At 41.5% G+C, this 20,142-nt stretch overlaps 2 protein-coding genes across 7 annotated transcripts in view; both read left to right on the top strand.

Moving 5' to 3' along the window:
• LOC121633424 (T-lymphoma invasion and metastasis-inducing protein 2) overlaps positions 1-10,220 on the top strand; it is a 43,856-nt gene extending 33,636 nt beyond the window's left edge. For all 4 annotated transcript variants that reach the window (XM_041975428.1, XM_041975425.1, XM_041975426.1 and 1 more), the window contains 15 exons: positions 601-679; positions 820-909; positions 1,079-1,279; positions 1,486-1,577; positions 4,972-5,160; positions 6,913-6,981; positions 7,068-7,193; positions 7,456-7,564; positions 7,648-7,827; positions 7,911-8,029; positions 8,122-8,230; positions 8,305-8,363; positions 8,487-8,577; positions 8,657-8,744; positions 8,958-10,220. In XM_041975428.1, the coding sequence (XP_041831362.1) occupies positions 601-679; positions 820-909; positions 1,079-1,279; positions 1,486-1,577; positions 4,972-5,160; positions 6,913-6,981; positions 7,068-7,193; positions 7,456-7,564; positions 7,648-7,827; positions 7,911-8,029; positions 8,122-8,230; positions 8,305-8,363; positions 8,487-8,577; positions 8,657-8,744; positions 8,958-9,489 (2,133 nt within the window). In that variant the 3' untranslated portion in view covers positions 9,490-10,220. The remainder of the gene's footprint in view (positions 1-600; positions 680-819; positions 910-1,078; positions 1,280-1,485; positions 1,578-4,971; positions 5,161-6,912; positions 6,982-7,067; positions 7,194-7,455; positions 7,565-7,647; positions 7,828-7,910; positions 8,030-8,121; positions 8,231-8,304; positions 8,364-8,486; positions 8,578-8,656; positions 8,745-8,957) is intronic.
• On the top strand, positions 207-18,540 carry LOC121633513 (claudin-20-like). Of its 3 annotated transcripts, none has more exons than XM_041975621.1 (2): positions 207-218; positions 17,535-18,540. In XM_041975621.1, the coding sequence occupies exon 2, from the start codon at positions 17,633-17,635 to the stop codon at positions 18,452-18,454; it is 822 nt and encodes a 273-aa protein (XP_041831555.1). In that variant the 5' UTR covers positions 207-218; positions 17,535-17,632; the 3' UTR covers positions 18,455-18,540. The 3 variants fall into 3 exon arrangements, with proteins under 3 accessions (XP_041831555.1, XP_041831553.1, XP_041831554.1); XM_041975619.1 differs by lacking the exon at positions 207-218 and adding an exon at positions 11,662-12,014; XM_041975620.1 differs by lacking the exon at positions 207-218 and adding an exon at positions 15,940-17,203.
• Positions 18,541-20,142: the final 1,602 nt, after the last annotated feature.

Here is a 20,142-nt window from a genome sequence, read left to right as displayed (position 1 = left end):
TGACACATCAACGCAGAGTAAGAAATAAATTTGCTACATTAAAATGAAATTATCTTTAAGAATAAATAAAACTACGTCTGCAGTTTTCCTCCTGATATGAATTGTGTTGTGAATGATTAGTTTGTTTATGCTGCCGGGTGCGTGGACTTATCTCCTCCATCTCTGTCAGAGAAATAACTGATCTGATGTCTCAGCTTTAATCTATAAACTGTAGAAATGTTAATAATCCACTGAAGCTGTTTTTATTCTACATGACAGCAGACCTGATTTATCCTTATTTCCCTCTATTAAAACATCTTTTAGATTCTGATCATTAACCAGTGGAAATGATCAGGTTTTAATCAGTATTGAAAGTTTTGGTGCCTGGATATGGAAAATATTCTATGAAGAGAACAAGAAAAAACACGAAAACATGTCTGTACTTGTTTATTTTATTCTAACATGTTTGTTTTTATACTGTAATGTTATTTTCAGATCATGTTTAGCGGTTTATGAATTTAACTTTGAGAGAAATGATGTGAAGCTTGTTCTCCATCGTGGATCCGCTGTCGTCACATCCTCTTCTGAGATGTTTACCGTCAGATGTTTGTTGTTTTCCAGCTGTGTGATGAACAGCCGCCTCCAGCTGTTGGAGTTCTCTCTCTGCACATCTGTCGACCGGATGCATACCAAGACTTTGGTGAGAAAAACATTCACAAGTTTGCAGGTTCCATCTCTTATGGTGACGACTCAGGGAAGCTTTTTTACTGAGGAAAAACAACATCTGGAGAAACATCTGGATTCATCCGTACAAACCTGTTTCTTCTTCTCCACCTGCAGGTTTTGCAGTGACGGGTCACGTGGACGGAGCAGGTGAAAGCCACGTCTTCATCAGCGAGGTCGACCCGCTGGGACTGTCGGCCCAACGAGGTGAACAGATTAAAATACAAACAGCTGTTTGGAAGGCTTGTTGCTCTCCAGCAGAGGGCGCTCACAGCTCACCTGCTGGTCAGGAAGAAAAAACCTGAAGTCAAACACCACATCGTCTCATTAACGACCTCAGATCATGTGACTTCTGTGTGTCTCTGCGTCCCATTAGGCCTCCGGGCCGGAGACGAGGTCCTGGCTGTAAACGGGGCTGCTGTGTCCAGACTGGACCTGGACTTCCTGCAGAGTCTCTTTGCACACCAGAACCTGCAGCTGTTGCTGAGGAGAGATGAGTCACCTGATCCAGAGGAGCCTGCCGGCGTCTGGCCCGACCTCAGCATCCAGCCTTCAGACCCCCACACCTGGACTACAGGTACGGTTCAGCTGAACATGCTCAGACCAGAACCTGATCTGATCCCAGAAATCTGTCTGGTCTCGATTTAACGGATTATCCTGAAGGCAGGCTGAGGGGCAGTTCTGGGAAAATTCCTGCAGAAATTATTTATTTTATTTCATTAACTGGAAAAATCTGTGTTTGATTCAAAACCTTTGAAAAAAAACTTCCTGTTGACGTCACAGACTCGCCTCTCATCACCGATGCAGCCCAAGCCCCGCCCCCCGTTTTTAACGACTCTTCAATGCCGTCTGAGGAAGCTGAGTCACCTGAGCAGGTGAGGTTCAGACTGTGTGTCCTGTTGGTGGAAAACAACACACAGGTGATGTTTTTATTGAGAGTTTACAGGTACATTAGTCTCATTTGTCAGGAGGTAACATCACAGTAGGAGGGTGGGTGTGTGTTGCAGCGTGTTTCACCTGCAAAGAAACAGATAAAAATTTAAAAACTGGGTTTGCAGTAAATATCTTGTGTGATGAGACGGAAACATCCTCCAGACTGAACCAGACTCTGCATCACGTCACACAGAGCTCCATGAAATCCATTTTATTTTTTCCTTTAAATCTTTATTTTATTCTGTAAGTAAAGTTTATTTATAAAGCAATTTTCACAGATAAAAATCACAATGTGCTGAACATAAAATGGGTGAAATACAATACTAACATAATAATTTCATAAAATAAATAATAACAAAAAGCTTTCCAGAATAAAATTAGTCTTCACCTGCTTTTAAAAGAGTCCATGGGACGCACTTTGACAAGCAGGGACACAGTGAGGCGGCAATACACGGGGGGGCGTGACCATGTAATGTCCAGAAAGTCAAAACTTTAATTTAGAAGTCAGTAAGAAATTTGACTGGAAGCCAGTGAAGTCTTGATGAAACAGGGGTGATGTGATCTGTCAGTAGTCTGGCAGCAGAGTTCTGCACTAACTGAAGTCTGTTGAGTCGCCTTATTGAAACAAGTGAAAACAGAATTACAATAATCAATACGAGATGAGATGAAAGCATGAATGATTATTTCAAGATTGGCTTTTGAAAACATTTTCCTAACTTTAGAGACAGATCTCAAATGATAGAAACAATTACTGGTGAGCTGTTGGGAATGACCCTCCAAAGACAGCTTGATCAAACTCAACCCCGAACTTTCTGAGGCCGGTTTTAACAGACGAGCCCAGAGCACCAAGATGGTTTTTGATCAGGAGGCTGCAGCGGTCAGGAAATGTTTGACTCCTTTTCCTTTGGCTCAGACGTCATGAAAATCTCTGATTAGTTGAGAAAGCCGATCATTTTACAACTGATTCCATTTTTATTGCCAGCTGCTGACACAGACCTAAAGCCCTACGTCTGTGTCAGCGGTGATTAGGAGGTTTCAGGAGGAAACAGCCACCTGAAGACTCTCTTCCTCTGAACTTCCTGAAACTTACCTGCAGAAATCCTTTCCCACAATCCTCCTGGAGCTCCAGCCCCATGTTGTCACATGACCAGCGGCCAGCCTGTTAATCTGGGCTTAGACCGTCAGGAGTGTTTGTAAAGTCAGACTGACGGGATTAGAGGAGCTGGTAGATGTTGTTTGTCAGCGACTTCTCGTCGTCTTCTGGAAGCAGAAACAGATCCCGGAGGCGACCCCTGACCCCAGCCCAGGCTTCCCCCCCCATCCTGCTCCCTCACCATGGGAGCTCTGTGCTGGGTGCTGCCGCTGGAGGAGGATGGGGAGATGCTGGAGGAGGAAGAGGATGAGGAGGAAGAGGAGGAGAGAGGGGTCAGGCTGGTGGAGCAAATGCTGGAGCTGCTGGACAAGACAAGCTGCTGTGTGGGCTGCCAGCGACCCGCAGACGGCCTGGTTCTGCTGGTAAACATGAGAAATGCTGCAGATGAGCTGGTTTCTGATTTCAGACTGAACTCAGAGATGACATGAGGAGCTCAGTGAGGGGAGATGCTGCTCCTCCATGTCAGAAGGTTTAGGTAGCTGAGGGTCCTCCTGGAGGTTTTCCATCTCCCAGAGGTTTCCTCAGAGCCGGCAGTTCAGGATCGCTGGTCCAGATTTCAGAGGGGAGCTGCAACAGAACCATCAGAAGGCAGGAGAGATGACGTCGTCTCAGAAAAAATCTCTCTGAAACCGACTTCACTTTCTTCTTAACCAGATTATTCATCATTATTTAGAAAAATTAAGTTTAATTATCATGAAATAAGATATTAAACAATCACATCGGCCTGCTTTTAGAGTTAGAAATGACCATATTGAAGTAGGCGGAGCTCCAGAGACATTTGACACCTGATTGGATAAATTTAAATAAATCTGTTTCATGTTGGGATTATTTTCAGAAGTAGCTCCAGCTTAATGATCAGAGGGAGGAAATCCAGCTAACATAATCAGGACTGGTGGGAAAAAATAACTGTGTACATGTTTGATGGTTTTCATAGATTCTGTGAGAGTCACCACCTAGTGGCCATCAGTGGAATTACACTTGAAACATCTTCTTTCTGCAGCCCAAAGCTTCACGTTTGACATCTAAAGATTAAACTGTGATCAGTAGCTCTTTGAATGGTGCAGAATATTTTCTGCTTTCTGCTTCTGAAATGTTCAAATTTGCAGCTTTAGTGCTCGTTTGTGACATCAGCTGAATATTTTCAAGCTTTGTGGAACTAATCACATAAAACAAGACGTTAAATTGAGCTTTTTCAGCTGTTTTAACTTGTCACTGCAGGTTTAATGAAGTTTTATGTCCTCATTCGGGTCTGGCTGAGAGTCCCAGGTTTGTGGAGATCTGAGTGTGTTTCCTCTGCAGATCTGGTATGTACGTTCAGCTCTGTGCTGCAGACATCAGAAGCTTCACCAGATTAAAAATCCTTATTTCCATAATAATTTCCTGCATGCATCTCATCTGAGGGGGTTTGCAGATTCTCTTGAATTTTAGGGAACCGGATTTATATCTGAGGAAAGTCTCCTTTCTTCTGGTTAAAGAGCCGTGTAGCTGAAGGGCGAACAGTTAGCGGCTGGCAGGTCAGATTATGATGATGAATGAGGGAGTTCGTTCATCCTCCAGCAGGGTTGCAGCGGCAGACGCTGCTCTCAGACCAGTTAAGCATCGGTTTAGTTTAGCTGAGTGTGAGTGTGTGCTGTTTGTTTTCTCTGGTCTCTCACTCTGCAGCCAGCTCTAACCCAGCCAGGTGGATTTACGTCTGCTGCTGCTGCTCAGCAGATCCGTTCTGCAGCTTTCAAAGCTTCTTCATTTAAACAAGATTTTACTGTTAAACACAGAAAACACAGAAAACAGAGCCGTCGATCTGATGTCTGCAACAGGAATAAAGGTGGAGTTTGTCCTTAAGGGTAAACAAGGACAACAGGTCGGGTTGTTTAAGTCGCCTAATCAGCCTAATCCACCCGTCCGTCTGACCTGAGTGGAGATGCTGTTTTAATTACAGGTGCTTTGGGTTGAAAATGCTTCCAGTCAGAAACACACCAGCCTGCTCTGATTGGTTGGCTCCAGCAGCCTGATCAGTCACCACTTCCACCGTTACTTCTGCCAAGATCTGAAACTTCCAGAAAATGTTTTACTGGATCTAAAGTTGTAAACGCCTCGAGCTCATCATCCGTTTTAATAACTGACTCTAAAATCTGAGGAAAAGTGTCAAGATAAGCATCTTTGCTTCCTCTCTGTCCTCCTTCCAGAACGTGGAGCGGGTCTGTTCACGGTATCAGACCTTCCCTGAAAGCCAAGCACTGGACTCCGAAACCCCCAAGAACCCGTACTGCAGCGAGTCCGGACTGCCGCCAGCAAGCCCCGCCCACCTGAGCGTATGTCAGCGCCTGAGAAAAGTCATCCAGGAGCTGGTGGACACGGAGAAGTCCTACGTCAAGGTGAGAACCCTGCTGCTGTTTGAGCTGATACGATCCAAATATTCAGTTTCTGTTTGGAAGCTCACAGATGGAACAGAGAAAACGATGTTTAAAACCTGTTTAAAATCCTTCTTATCACAGACACAAATCCATCACTTTTATTGCCATTAATGTGTTTCATGTGCACACCATCTTTTTACAGCTCATGCAACTAAAAACATGAGTGCAGCTCAGAGATTTTTCTTCTAAGTGTGCTGAATAAAAGATTCAAAGCTTTGAAGGTTTGAGGCTTCAGTCTAAGAACAGCCACATCTGGTGGCTGACTGTAACCATAGCAACCTCTTAGGAGCACACCTGAAGCACAGTTTCTATCACGTCAGTGATAAAAGTTCAGAAAAAACTTTATGGTTCTTTTAACTTGCTTATGCTTGTGGTCATTTATAGTAATTAATGATGACATCATCATTATGCATTAAAATTAATTATAAGTTAGAAGAGACGCTGCAGCAGAAATACAGCTAATAAATGTTTAAAGCATTTGTTTTATAATATAACCTGATATACAGACTAATCCAGACTAAAAACATTCCAGATTAAACCAAAGAATAAATGTAAATTCAGGTAAAATGTTGATTTTAAAAAGCTTTATTTAAAAACTGGACTAAACTCTTAACAAGACCAAAGAAACCTGCTGCAGCAGATTCTGGTTTTTAGATGAACAGAAACATCTTTTTGTTAAATTTTATCATTTAAACGGATGTGGGATTTTTATTAAACCAAGATTTAGAATAAAAGAGATGAAGGACGTGTTTCAGTGTGCGGAGTTGGTTTATGGAACAATCTGGATAAAAGTCTAAAGATAAATCGACTATTGTGCTTAAAATATTGTTACTTCTGATTTAGAAAATATAATTAATGAGGTTCATTTGTTTTGTTCTGTGGGATTGTGTAGAAAATAAATGAAGCGAAAAGTTTCTGTTGGAAGCTGTTTTTAGTTCAATTTTTAAATGACATAAATTGTATTTATTATTGGCTAAATGAATTATTTGTGTGAGCGGGCGGATTATTTTAGATTATTTTTCTTTCTGCTCCTTTTCATGCAAGTGTTTAAAATGTATGTTGTATTAATTGTTTTGCTTTGTAAAGAATTAAATAAATACTTTAATGAAACTTAACTGAACTAGTCCAGTACTTCTAACGGAAACAATCACAGCTGTCAAACCAACGAAACGCATCGAACCACGCTTTGAATCAGTGAAGCAGCGACAGTGTTTCAAGCTTCGGATGTATTCCTGATAAACGTGTTTATGAAGAGCGATACAAGCTTCAAAGCCTCAGTATCATTCACCCATCACTAAAAACACACACCCATGTGATCATCAGCACCAATCATATGTTCAGATCATTCAAATCATTAAAAATTATTGAATTTTGTCCATTTGAAACCAACAGATTTAGTTAGAAATCTAATTGACGTATGTATGTTTTCCTCATTTTTTTCTATTTTTCTTTCTGTTACTTTCTTGTAAGGTCTTTTATACCAGGGCTACTTACATCGGTCCTACGAAGGCTGCAGTCCTGCAGGTTTTCAGTGGTTCCCTGCTCCAACACACCTGAATCAGAATAAATGGATCCAACAGCCTATGAAGTTCTGCACAGTGACTCATTAATTTGAGTCAGGTGTGTTGGAGCAGGGAGACATTGAAAACCTTTCAGGCCCTGCTCCGTACTCTGTTAACCTGTAAACCTGACCGGTTTGTTCCTCTGCGTCAGGATCTGGTCTGCCTGTTCGACCTCTACCTGACGCCGCTGCAGAACGAGACGTTCCTCAGCAAAGACGAGGTGAGGACGGGACAGGAAGTGCACCGCTGCAGTAAGATGCCAGGTTCTGTTCTCGGTTCTGAGTCTCGGTGTGGTCTCTCCCTCAGATGGAGGCGCTGTTCGGCAGTCTGCCGGAGATGTTGGACTTCCAGAGAGTTTTCCTCCAAACGTTGGAGGAGAGGATCGCCGCTTGTCCCAACTTCAGCAGCCTGGAAACTCCCGAACAGTTCAAGGTGAGAATCCATCAGCTGATCCCTGTTTCCTCTTCTTTTCCTGGATTTAATCCATCTGATTTTATATGCCTCGTTAGTATCTTACTAAAATTAGATTTTTCTTTTTTTTTTTTCACACTGTTCCTTATTTTAATAGATTTTTATCAGCTGTCTTTTTATCTTATTTACCCCTCTATGATTATTTATTTCAGTTAATTTTATTTTTAATTTCATTTTTATTTGAAGATGTGGTTTCAGTTTTCACATTTTGTTTCTCTTCCAGAAACTCCTCTTCTCGTTGGGCGGGTCTTTTCTTTACTACGCCGATCACTTCAAGCTCTACAGCGGCTTCTGCGCCAACCACATCAAGGTCCAGAAGGTTCTGGAGAGAGGTGGGTGACTATACCGCAACATCTGAGCTGAAGTCCTGAGAGTCTGAGCAGATACGTTACTTTTAAATCGTCTTTAAATGCAGCAAAAACAGACGCAGCCTTCAAACACTTCCTGGAAGCCAGGAATCCGACCAATCAGCACTCGTCTTCTCTGGAGTCCTTCCTGATCAAACCGGTTCAGAGAGTTCTGAAGTACCCGCTGCTGCTGAGAGAGCTGGTGTCCCTGACCGATGTGGAGAGTCCCGAACACACACACCTGACAGGTAACACACACCTGGTATACCTGGGCTGTGGCTCCGCCCACACACGGTGGAAGCTTCGCTCACTTCCTGTTCTGTCCACTCAGAGGCGCTCAGAGCGATGGAGAAGGTGGCGAGTCACATCAACGACATGCAGAAGATCTACGAGGATTACGGCTGCGTGTTCGACCAGCTGGCGGCAGAACAGAGCGGACCGGACAAACAGGTACACACACACACACACACACACACACACACACAGAAAAGTCGTCACATCACCTGCAGCACCTGTTCATCCTTCTCTCCGTCTGGCCTCAGGTGACGGAGATCTCGATGGGGGAGTTTCTGGTGCACTCGTCGGCGGTCTGGCTGAACCCTCTGCCGGGTCTGCGACGCCTCCGGAAGGAGCCTCAGCTCAGTCTGTTCGGTGGGTCCAGACTCAGGTCAGCTGCTCAGAGTGGGTTCGTTCAGGTCGTAACACAGATGCTGTTGTTTCCTCAGTGTTCAAACGAGCCGTCATCCTGGTTTACCGCGAGAACAGCAAACTAAAGAAGAGGATGGTGAGTCCAGCTCTGCTCTTCATCGTGGTTTATTTCACTCTGGAGGCTGAAACGCAGGAAAATCACGCAGGAAACATGTCGCTGCTGATACAAAAAAAACTTGACGTGTGTTTGTTGTGACAGACGAGCTCCCGGTCAGCTGATCTGGACCCCTTCAGGTTCCGCTGGTTAATCCCAGTTTCAGCGGTCCAGGTCAGACCAGCCAACATCTCAGGTCAGGGACCAGTCAGACGGAGGAGTGTTACCGTAGACAGTGTGTGTGTGTGTGAGCTGACTCTGAGCTGTGTTTCCAGGTTCGGACGACCCGTGTGTGTGGGAGCTGGTTCACAGCAGGTCTGAGGTGGAGGGCCGACCAGAGACGGTGTTCCAGCTCTGCAGCAGGTACCAGCGTCTTTGAGACGTCCTCGCTTCAAAAAGTTGCTTAATTTTAAAACCATTGTTTGATGCTGACTGGTTGAACTGGTTGAACTGGTTGAACTGGTTAAACTGGTTGAACTGGTTGAACTGGTTAAACTGGTTAAACTGGTTGAACTGGTTAAACTGGTTAAACTGGCTGAACTGTGTCAGGTTTTTAGTTTCTGGTCTTTGTTCCAGTGGTTTGGAGACGAAGGCCAGCGTCCTGCGAGCTCTTCGCTCGCTCCTCAGAGACAGAGCTCCCAGCGGCTCCCTGAGGAGGACCAAGCTGTCCACAGCTGAGAAGAGCGCCTCCTGGAGGAGGAGGCAGCACCTTCACCCCGACCCCTCAAAGATGCCTCGTCAGGAGCCGGAGATCTGCGGACCTGACGGCGTCCGAGGAGAAACCTGCTCAGAGCCTCTGTTGCCGAGCAACGCCTCCTCAGGAAGGAGGACCAGACTCTGCTCCCTGACCAGCGAGCTCGAGGCTCAGCTGCAGAGGCTCAACTTCACTGAGGAGGAGCGAGGAGGGACGCATCAGGGCGCTGAAGAGAAGAGGCGGAGCTCCAGTCTAAGGCGGAGTCGTGGAGGAGAACCGATGGACCCGATCAGCCTGCTGGAGCGAGACTTCAGCGTTCAGAGCATGACCTCCATGATCAATGAGGACTGCTTCTACGACCCGGTTCTGGGGACCCAGACGGCCACCGTCCCCACACTGCAGGGACAGAGCTAAGGTGCTAACAAGAGACCGAGTCCAGACGCTGATCCGGGAGACGTTTCGGATCAGCCAGAGCTTCACACAGACCAGGAGCCATCTGATTGGCTGAGAGAGAACAGAACTCCCAGATGAGGAAGATCAGTTCGATCAGCAGTGATGGTGGAGTCTTCCTCAGAGTTCCTTCACCAGAGAAACATCTGTAACATCAGAACAAATGAAGCTGAGACGAGTTCTACACAAAGACCACGAACCTCTGAGATCTACCAGTTTCTCAGAGTCAAAAATGTTTTATTTTTTATTTTATGTTTTCTAAAAAGTCCAAATTTACAGGAACCAACATCTCATGTTGTAGGAAAAACAAACTTTTAAAAACAAAAATATTTTAAATAAAATTAAAATAAATTTATTACATAAAAGTTAAATTGTTTAAATAAATTCAGTGTTTAAGTTCAAGGTTTTTTCTCACTGTTGTAAATATTCTTCTGTGTACATTTTATTTTCCAGCCGACATGTTTCTTCATTTTCTTGACAAAAGCAGTTTCTGGTGAAAATCTGGAGCTGATGCATCGAATCGAAGCCGCTATTTTTCTCTTACTGTATTTATATTTTCTGTCACCTGTATTTCTGTTGGAAAAGTCAGAATTTTAAATTAATTTTTTCAATTATTTTATGAACGTTTAAAATATTTGGTAATTTATTTTCTTAAATATTCGTGTACGTCTTTGTATGATGGGATTCTGTCAAAGATAATAAACTGATTCAGATCTCATTGAAGAGATCATTAATACATACTGTTCGGCCTAAATAATTCAATTCAGCATTTAAACATTTTCTATCTATCTATTATCTATCTATCTATCTGTCTGTCTGTCTGTCTGTCTAACACACACACACATATATATATGTATATGTGTGTATAAGCACATTATCTAGTAATTTGTCATTTACTGGATTTCATGTTAAAACGCGTCATTTTAAAAGGTAATTAAAAGACCTTTTATTTTGAAAACATAAATAACAGGAAGTTCATGTTATATGTAACTTTTCTAGCTTGACTGTTGTAGTTACCACTTGTGACCACAAGAGAGCACAATGACAGGCTGAGTTTGTACTGATTTGCGTCTCCCGGTTAGCAGTTTGACTTATTCAGCCACTTTTATCCAAAGCGATTTGCATCTGAGACTAATAACAACACAAGCAGGAATTTAAACAGGATGGGACATCATAATTATGAGTCAGGCAGACTGCTGTGACCAAGGTGCTGTCATGTAGGCAGTACATAACTTTTTTTTTTGTCCTTTTTAAATACAAGCGATTTCATCACTGCTGACTTGAGCCTTAAGTCCTATCAGATCAAACACACAAGCACCTTCTAACTACTACAAACTAATTCTGTCTTGTTTCTAAAACTGACAGGGAAGTTATTTAAGTGTTAGTCAAGTAGCCTGCCAGGATATTGCTAGCTTAGTTCATACAGTCTTTACTGATCTGCTGGGCGCAATCTGACATATCAACCAACAAGAGGAATCAATAAATAAATTAAATAATTAATCATCTTCAATTAGGAATCCTATTTTTTAATATTTTGACAGGATGTTCTGCCAATATATAATGAGTTTAATTTTGTTATCGTCGTTATATTTATTTCATGAAAGTGTATTTGCGTAATGTGACCACTAGAGAGAGCTGGATACCAATGGTATGCACAAAGCTAGAAACAAACTATCACAGTACTACTTCCGGTAAAAGCTTTAAACACTAAATAACTTTTTCTTTAAAAAAACTTATTCAAACCTGCCAACATGCAAAACATACAAATTAGTTGGAGCCGATAAAGATTTGGAAGCCGTATTTAAATAAAATAATTTAAACTTAATTTGTTGAAGTAATTTACCTACGTTTGTATGTAACCTATAAAGTTTTTTTTGCTATTATGATTAGCATTGAGACATGTCAAACACAGCCACAAATGTATTACATAAACGGTTTATTAGTAGAAAAAACTAAATGATTTATATAAATGTGTTTGAATAAAGGTTTCTTTCATCACATATTTATTTTATTTTCATCACAGTTTTAGAAGAGATTAGTCCATTTCCGTGAAGCTAATTAGCACTGCTAGCTTGATGTCGAGGCATTTCCGTTGTAGGAACTTATTTTGGCCACTAGGGGGCAGTAAGGAAACACAAAAACGTGAACTCTTAAAACGTGTGTGGTTATGTGGCAGTAAATTGGTTACAGATTATTCTCTTTTTCTTTTTTTATTTAAATGTTTGGGGCCCGCGAGCCAGAAGGGGTGAACAACTTCACTGGAGAACAGTGACAGCGTGAATAATTTGCATTTTCAGCTGTCGGCCGGTGCAAACCTCTTTAAAGGAGCCCCATCCACACCACTTGCTTTGGCTGGAAGTAGCGCTGCATCCTGTGTAAACATACTGTACATCTCAGAGCGGGTTTATCTAAATGAAGAGGAGTTTTCTGGCTGGTGACGAGAAAATGAAGAAGAAAACAGGAAAAGCAAAACGCAGAGCGAGCATGTGGTAAGTAGTGCACATACTATTGAAGCTAATTTAGCTCTGAGCAGCTCAGTCTGTACTGCTACTGAAATCAGCTAACTCGGACAAAATTGTCTTTAGGTAAATCTGTGTCCCTCCAAACTAAACCGTTGAGCTAATTAACTAAGTTATTGAATTTATCGGCAAGAAATGTGGATGATGTACTACTAAGGTCATGGGTGGAAATTGTTTGCAGGTGGTCTTTATATGTTTTGGTCTGTTTCTTTTTTCATATGGGTAGGCTTTATACTTCTTGTTTATGTATTTATGTATGAAAGTGTTACATCCTGCGGTTAATGTCATCTTAAAGCTCCATAATGCAGGTTTCTGCAGCACAAAGTTAAATATTCAGTTGCCCCACTTAATGAAATGTAAATTGGAAATAAAGTAAAAGTAAAAGTAGAAGAAAAATTAAAGCTGCCAAAGAGCATTCAAAAGTTGTATTTGAATAATTTAACATCTGCTATAACATCCCATTTTCTACATATGAAATTAATGTTTTATTGTTTAAAAATAAATATTATTATAATTTTGGTGAGGGCTGTTTGGAAGGGATCCTCTAAAATATTTTGTCTAGGGCCCAAAGAAACTTTTGTTTTTGAATTTGTGTGACTTTTTATTTTTATTTTGTATTTTTCTAGATTATTATATGGTTTTGCCAGGTGTGATTACAAGTTACGACCACTAGGTGGAGCCAGTGAGGAACGCATTGTCAAGTTAGCAATAAGCTATTAGAGTTGTACTTCCGGTAAGGCTTTAAAAATAAAAGTTGCCGGAAAAGCAATACATAAAAATGTTCGTGATATTTTCGGTTAAAACAATACTTTTTTTCCTTCTTTTAATTGAAGCTTTTTCTTTTAAATAAAAATAAAGTTAGTGTAAGCCAGATGTAATTTCTCCAATGGATAGATACCAATACCCCAAACTTCCATGCTTCTCAACCCTGGATGGTGGCCTACATGGGATTTGTTAAAATGTTGATAGTCAGGATACTCAGACATCACCCGATGGGCTTCGTCCTGCTCAGATATACACAAGCCTCATTTACAGAAGAAGTAATAATAAAAACATCCAAGAAGTAAATGTGATATATTAAAAAATGTTAAATCCCAAAAACAGATATTTTCATTTTAGCAATGCCACACTTGTTCTGTGGAAGTTACATGAATACATGTTTGATTTAGTAATTACAATCTGTTTAAAATGGTATTTATTTTTATTTATTTGTGTTTATTTAATATTCGCTGAAACCATATTTCCATAACTGGACCTGATGTGGACTGAAACCATATAAATCTTCAGTTTTCTGTGAATTAGTAAAGATAGGTAGTTTCTCAGTGACGTGAGGGACCAGAACCTTAAACCTGATCATCCTCTTCATCCTAAAAACGTCATCTGTTCCTGGGAACACCTGGATTTTCTGCTGAGTCCATGGACAGTCGGATAAATTCCCCCTGGGAGCAGTTAACATGAAGAATGTGGCCGTGATCATGTTTATTTCTCCCTGTGGGGCGTTTGCTGACCTGTGAGGACTAAATGATGTTCTGACTGCAGGGTTTAGACTTCAGGGTGAAGGTGGGGATCAGGTTTGGGTCAGACGTGTGGACGACTTCAGGCGCTGAGGACATGAAGGGAACTACAGGCCTAGATCTGAACCAAGTCCTGATCCTGAACTTTAATTATCTGCCTCATGAGGAGGCTTTTCATTAATTATATTGTAAAGACGCCACAAAATAAGACGTGTGTGTGTGTGTGTGTGTGTGCACGTGTGTGTGTGCATTAGAGATAAAGCTCTTCATTCATTTTCCCGTCTGGCTGATCCAGCTTCGGGGGGTTGTTTCTGCCAGACGGGTTCATTCAGCTCTGGGTCAAAGGTCAAACTGTTTGCTTGCATGTGAAGCTAATTTCTGCCGAACTGGAACAAAGATTCAGGAATGAGTTTTTTACAGTCTGTGATTTGATGTGTGAGAAAAGTTCTTCATTTTCAAACCAGAAATCTTTGATTTTATGAAAGAAAATCAGATTAAAATTAGTTCTCACTGTTTTTTCATCAACCAAAAAGAAAGACCCAAACACACGATCTGATGCTCGTCATTTGTTTCTGCAGCTGCAACCAAATCAGACCGGTTTAAACTGCTTTCCATCAGCAGAATGACCAGAAGTTCTTAAATAATAATAATAATAATAGTAATTGTTTCTTCCATCTGTAAATCCATTCAGAGCTGAGCTCTGATTGATCAGACCGATCAGTTTTCTGGTGATCAGGAGGCCAAAACAGGAAAAAATGATCCATCACGGCCGTAAACAAAAAAAAACGGTTAAAAGAAAATGTAATGTATAATATAATAATAATAATATAATCTTTAAAAAAAAGGTAAAGAAACATTAGAAATAAAATTAAGATCATTTGAAAAGTAAAAAAACAAAATAATTCCACATTTTCTGAAGCATCAGTGAATTTTTTTATTTCTTCACACAAAAAGAAATTTAAAGCAAAATGAGGTATAAAAAAATTAGATTTCTGAAAACTAATAGAAATATTTAAAATGTGAATTCAGCTCAATAAAATACAGGAATGAAAATATAGTAATGACATTAATAAATTAGTAAATACATTTAATAAATTATTTAACATCTTTTTAATCTAATCAAATAAAATCTGGATTCAAACAAACAAAAAAAAAAATCACTGAAAAATGTACATATTTAACAAAACCGGCAAGAATGGATAAAACACACACACACACAACCACACACACACACACACACACACACACACACTGCAAAATAAAGGTAATAAAGGCAAAATATCTAAAAATAAAAACTAAATTAAATGGAAACAAGAATTAATGAAAACATCTACAAGAATTTTAAAATTAGAAAAACTATCAATGAAATAAAAAAAATAGATTAAATAAACAAACAAATAAATAATCAGCTCTCTAGTTTCATTCAGCAGGTTGTGAAAATATCCTCCACACACACGTTTACACTGAAACCTCTCGGTGGGACGAAGAAACGACACGAGGCCGAGCTGCTGAAATCAGAGGAATGTTCCAGATTCAGGGCCGAGTCGCCCCCAGGCGTCCAGTCCAGCTCCCCGTCTACTCCCCGTCTACTCCCCATCTACTCCCCGTCTACTCCCCACTCTACCTCCCCGTCTACCCTCCAGAGATTTGCGGCGGCACGACGGCGGCGAGCAGCAGCTGATCAGGACGAACACACGGCTGCTGGACGTCCTGCAGCTCTGACTCACAAAAACACAGAAGAAGAAAAGTAGGAAACCTTTTTTTATTTATTCTGTTTATATTTTAACGTCTTTAAATTGATTATTTCTTTGTTAGATGAACACAATTAAATTCTTTAAGTCCAAATAAACAAATATTTTACTAATATTTTTTTCAGAAAAAGTGAAAAATGTTTATCAGATTTTCTGGAAATTACATAAATAATTACAAAAATATCTTCATTACCACTTCATTAGATGAATTTGTTTCTGTCCAAGGTCACCGAATAACATTAAATAATTAGATTCGTTATTATTATTATTATTATTATTGTTATCATTATCATTATTATTATTATTAGAGGCAGGAGTATCATTAACCAACAACATTCTTTGCCACATTAACAAAAACCAGTTTATTTTAATGCATCTGTCACTGATGTTCAACCAGAATTTATAATTCCAGTAAAATTTTGCAGGAAAACCCAGTTTAAAGAAAAAAAAGATAAAATAATTCTAAAAACTTTTTTTTAATGAGTTTTCGTGTGTTTTGTTCTGCTGATCAGAATTTAAAATTTTACCTTTTTGTGCTCACATGATACTTTTTTTTTTGTATAAAAGCTGCAGTGCTGAGTATTTACGTTTTAAAAGGAACAATTATTACCAACCATATATATAAACCAATTATTATTATTATGAAAGCGAACAAAACATTTGGTCATTTGCAGCTGATACATGGCTGCAAGAACACATTAAAAATACAAACAAATAATTTTACCATTTTCCTTTTAAAATACGGACATTGTGCATAAACAAAAGAACAAATCCTAATTATTTACAGAAAAGCCTGAACCAGTGAAACCGCGTCAGTTTATATCTGCTGTCATATAAACGATGAAATGATAGATGGGCTGTATTTATAAAACATTTTTCTGGTCCTGTTGAGCTCTAAAACAACCCACGTTCATCCATCCAAACACACACACACACACACCTTCATTTGAAAGGACCACAAACCCGGAAAGCTGCAGCAGAACCTGCGTCCACCGATGACGTCACCGCTCTGCCTCTGTGGTGGGAAACGGACCCGCCTGAGTTGGGCTTTTATTTGTAGTGAGTTCTTTGTACCAACACAACAACATTAATTAACCGATGATGTGGAAGCGGCGCCTGCAGAGACTTTAAAGTTGTGTTTTCCCACAAGGAGGAAAATGTGTGTTTATAGTTTCCATGTCGTGTCTGTGCGGGTCTGCAGGATTATGGTAATAACAGGCTGCCGGGTCCCATCACCACGCAGCCGGTGGGCGGGCGAGCTGCGGACGCTTATCAGCGCGTTGCAGTGGCCGATTCTTCACACGGTCACATGACAGGACGACACCTTGATTCACAGCTCAGCGGCTTTATCACCAAAACCAGAAAGCCGTTTTAAGAGAAGAAATGATCCAGTCGGTCGTTTGAAGAGCAGCAGATGTTATCAGAAAAATCCGTAATGAGCTCAAAAACTACAGCGAGAAATGTGTTTGAGAAATTCTGAAAAAAGAAGAGGATGAAAACCCAAATCTGCAGAAACAAAACCAAAAGCAGGATTTCCAGGTAAAATGCTGCTTTTGTTTGGAAACAAGACGCCACATTTCAGCAGAGTGCGGAGCTGACGGACCACCATCAACTCCATCAGATAAGAACGCTGCTCTGCGGCTCCATCAGAGCCGGTGACCTTCAGGGTAGAACCAGAACCTGCTTCTTGGAGACTTCTTCTTTCAGACTGAGACTGCAGCAGAAAACAGAGAGGACGTCTGGTGATGCAGAATGGGATGAAAGTGTATGTACAGTTGCCAAGGAGACAGCAGGCAGAGGGGTAGTTAGAACCAGTTAACCCACACACCCTGTGTTTTCGTTCACTGCTGCTCAGGATTGACTTCAGGAGTTCGCAGCCACAGACTCACCACAGGTAAGACTTGAGTTTCGTTCAGCTGAACTTTGACAGCCAGAAGGTTCCAGCTCTGGCTGCAGATGTTTGGCTCCATCAGAAGGTTGTTGCTGAGGGAATAACTTCATCTCAGAGCGACGCTCAGGGACACTGCAGCTTTAAAAGGACATAATTGAGTGTCAATGATCACCACTTCAGCTGCAGAGTAACTAATGCAAGCAATCACTGAGCCCCCACATGCTGGAAACGGCTCAGAAATCTGGGGGAGAAGCAGATTCCCATCAGCAGCCTCAGCTGTGTGTCCGTCACGCTCCCACGCTCACTTCAATTCTCATTTCTCCTCTGGTTGCAGCCCGCTGGAGCCTGCACTGAGGAATTATCTGCTGTCAGGACCTGCCGGTACGCCGCCGCGCCAGCAGGGACCAGCGCTGGACGAGGGGGGGCCGAGCCATGCTGTCTGCTGCCATTCAGATCCTGGCGTTCGCCCTGGCGCTCCTGGGCGTCCTCGGCACCACTGTGGCCACGTTGCTGCCCAACTGGAAGGTGAGCATCAACGTGTGGACCAGCATCATGACCCCCATCTCGCAGATGCAGGGTCTGTGGATGGACTGTGTCTGGTACACCTCCGGCGTCTTCAGCTGCACCATGAAGAACTCGGTGCTGTCGTTGCCGGCGTCTCTGCAGATCATGCGAGCTGCCATGGTTCTGTGCTGCATGGTGGCCACGTTTGGACTCTGTCTCGCTTCCTTGGGACTCAAATGTACCCGCTGGGGGGGCAGCCACCGAGCAAAGGGGCACACAGCCATTGCTGCAGGGGGCTGCTTCATCCTGGCCAGCCTCCTCTGCCTGGTCCCCGCGTCCTGGTTCACCAACGAAGTCATCACCACCTTCCTGACCACGGACCTACCGGACAACAGTAAATATCAGCCCGGTGGAGCTCTGTGTGTGACGTTTATCTCTGCTGGATTCCTCCTGGCCGGGGGGGTCATTTTCTGTTTGTCGTGTCCCGGAAAGCGTTCGAGACGACCGGACTACGCTGCCTCTGCTGACCCTGACAGATTCGAGCTGCACAGAGATGAGCGTCGGAGGCGGGAGCTGCAAGTGGAGCGCGAGCAACCAAAAAACAGGAAAAACAAAAGCGTCCAGCTGCAGACGGACGAGGTGAAGCAGGAGAAAGCCACAAAGGCCCTGGAGCTGAGACTCTATTCGTCTCCTTCCAAACTCCCCCAAAAAGACATCAAGGACAGTTACAGCCTCCAGGAGTACGTTTAACCCTCCCAGCTGAGCGCTGAAATGTGGAGTTTTCAGCTGAGGCTTTCTGGCTCATGTAGAGGGGGAGGTGGGCTGGGGGAGGTGTGAGTGTAAAGGTTTGGGTGAGGGGGGGGGGTAATTACAAAATGTTGGAAATGACAGATTGTAGATTCAGCTGAATGTCTCAGAAGCGGAGAGGCGGAACTCTACTGCAGATTCACTAAATCCTTTAAAAACTGCCAAACGGCTGCAGCTTCGCTAAACCAAAGTCTGAAGAAGACCCTGAACCTGCTGATCACACAAAAACACACACATCCGAGCTCAGACTGAAATTAAAAAGCCATCATGTTCCAGCTGTAAACGCCGTCTGCCTTCTGAGGTTAACTTCACACTCCTGCAGGGCCGGATCAAAGCTTTCTGGGGGCAGGAGCACCCTGCATGTGTGTGCGTGCCATATGAACGTTAAAAAAATACTAAAGAAATGGTTCATTTGACTAGAAGAAAACACTAATTTTATTTGTTCTCAGAGCTTAAAATTTTAGTTTGAATAACAAATATCATTAAAAACAAAAAATGTCTGAAAAATTGAGTTTGGTTTCTTCACACAGAAATACGTCACATACAGTGGAGATTTTTACAATGACGAGCGTGAAAGGGTCAAACCAGGAAGCTGCTTAAAGCTTGTAAAAGAGGCTCAGTTTCCTACTAATTAAAAAGAATTAGACAAATATAAAAGGAAAATAATTTGATATTCATCAAAAAACATTTTTAGTGGAGACCTCATGTCGCATATCAGTACCATGTATGACCTCCGTTCAGTGGTCGGTTTCGTTCTTCAGATCAAACTGATCACCTTCCACATAAAAAATGTTCTGTGACTGCTATGCTGCAAAAACAAAGTCAGTTTGGAGTAAATCAGAAACGTAGTGCTTGAAGAAGAGAAACTGACTGACGAGAGTTGTAAATGTTCATTTTTACATTTTCATAAATTACATACAAAACTGTTCCTTAAGTTTATGAACAATGACAATAATTTTTAGGTGATCAAACATTTCAAATCTGTACAAAATTCAGGAAAAACTGTAAAAAAACAGTTGATAGCTTTCTTTCTTTCTTTTTTAGATTTTCTTTTTTTTTATTTAATCTTTATTTAACCTGGTAAGTTAAACTATTTTTATTTACAACAACGACCTGGATCTGAGGCGACAGTAAAACAAGTTTATGCAATTTCATGAAAGGTAAATTAAAATTACAATGTGTGCAACAAACATGGCATCATCATTATTCATGGCTTTCACTAAGTTTCCATCCCATGAAAACCACTTCTCTTATCAGACCAGTCAGACCATTAGAGTCTGCTCTGATTGGCCTGATTCTTAAATATTTTAATCTGAGAAATAACTTCGACTCCAAATAATACAAAATATATTAACTGTTAAATTATTGAGTAAAACCATCTGACGCTAACAAGCTAATTTCCTTTTATTTTGTGTAGCTCGTAGCATTGTTTTGTGTGCAGAAAACATCAGTGTGCAGCCAAACACAGAATTTGCCTTGATGTTACTGAGCTGGTAGTAAATTCTCTGAAAGCGAGTTTATTATTATTATTAGCTGCATTGAAATAATGTTCTACTTATTATTGATTGAGCTGCATTCTTACTTGAAGTTTCCATAAGTTTCATATGAAATCTGGATTATGCGTCTTGGAG

This window comes from Melanotaenia boesemani, chromosome 22, assembly GCF_017639745.1.
Source record: "Melanotaenia boesemani isolate fMelBoe1 chromosome 22, fMelBoe1.pri, whole genome shotgun sequence".
Lineage (NCBI taxonomy): Eukaryota > Metazoa > Chordata > Actinopteri > Atheriniformes > Melanotaeniidae > Melanotaenia > Melanotaenia boesemani.
The sequence above is the reverse complement of the archived record's forward strand: the minus strand, read 5'-3'. Positions and strand labels throughout refer to the sequence as shown.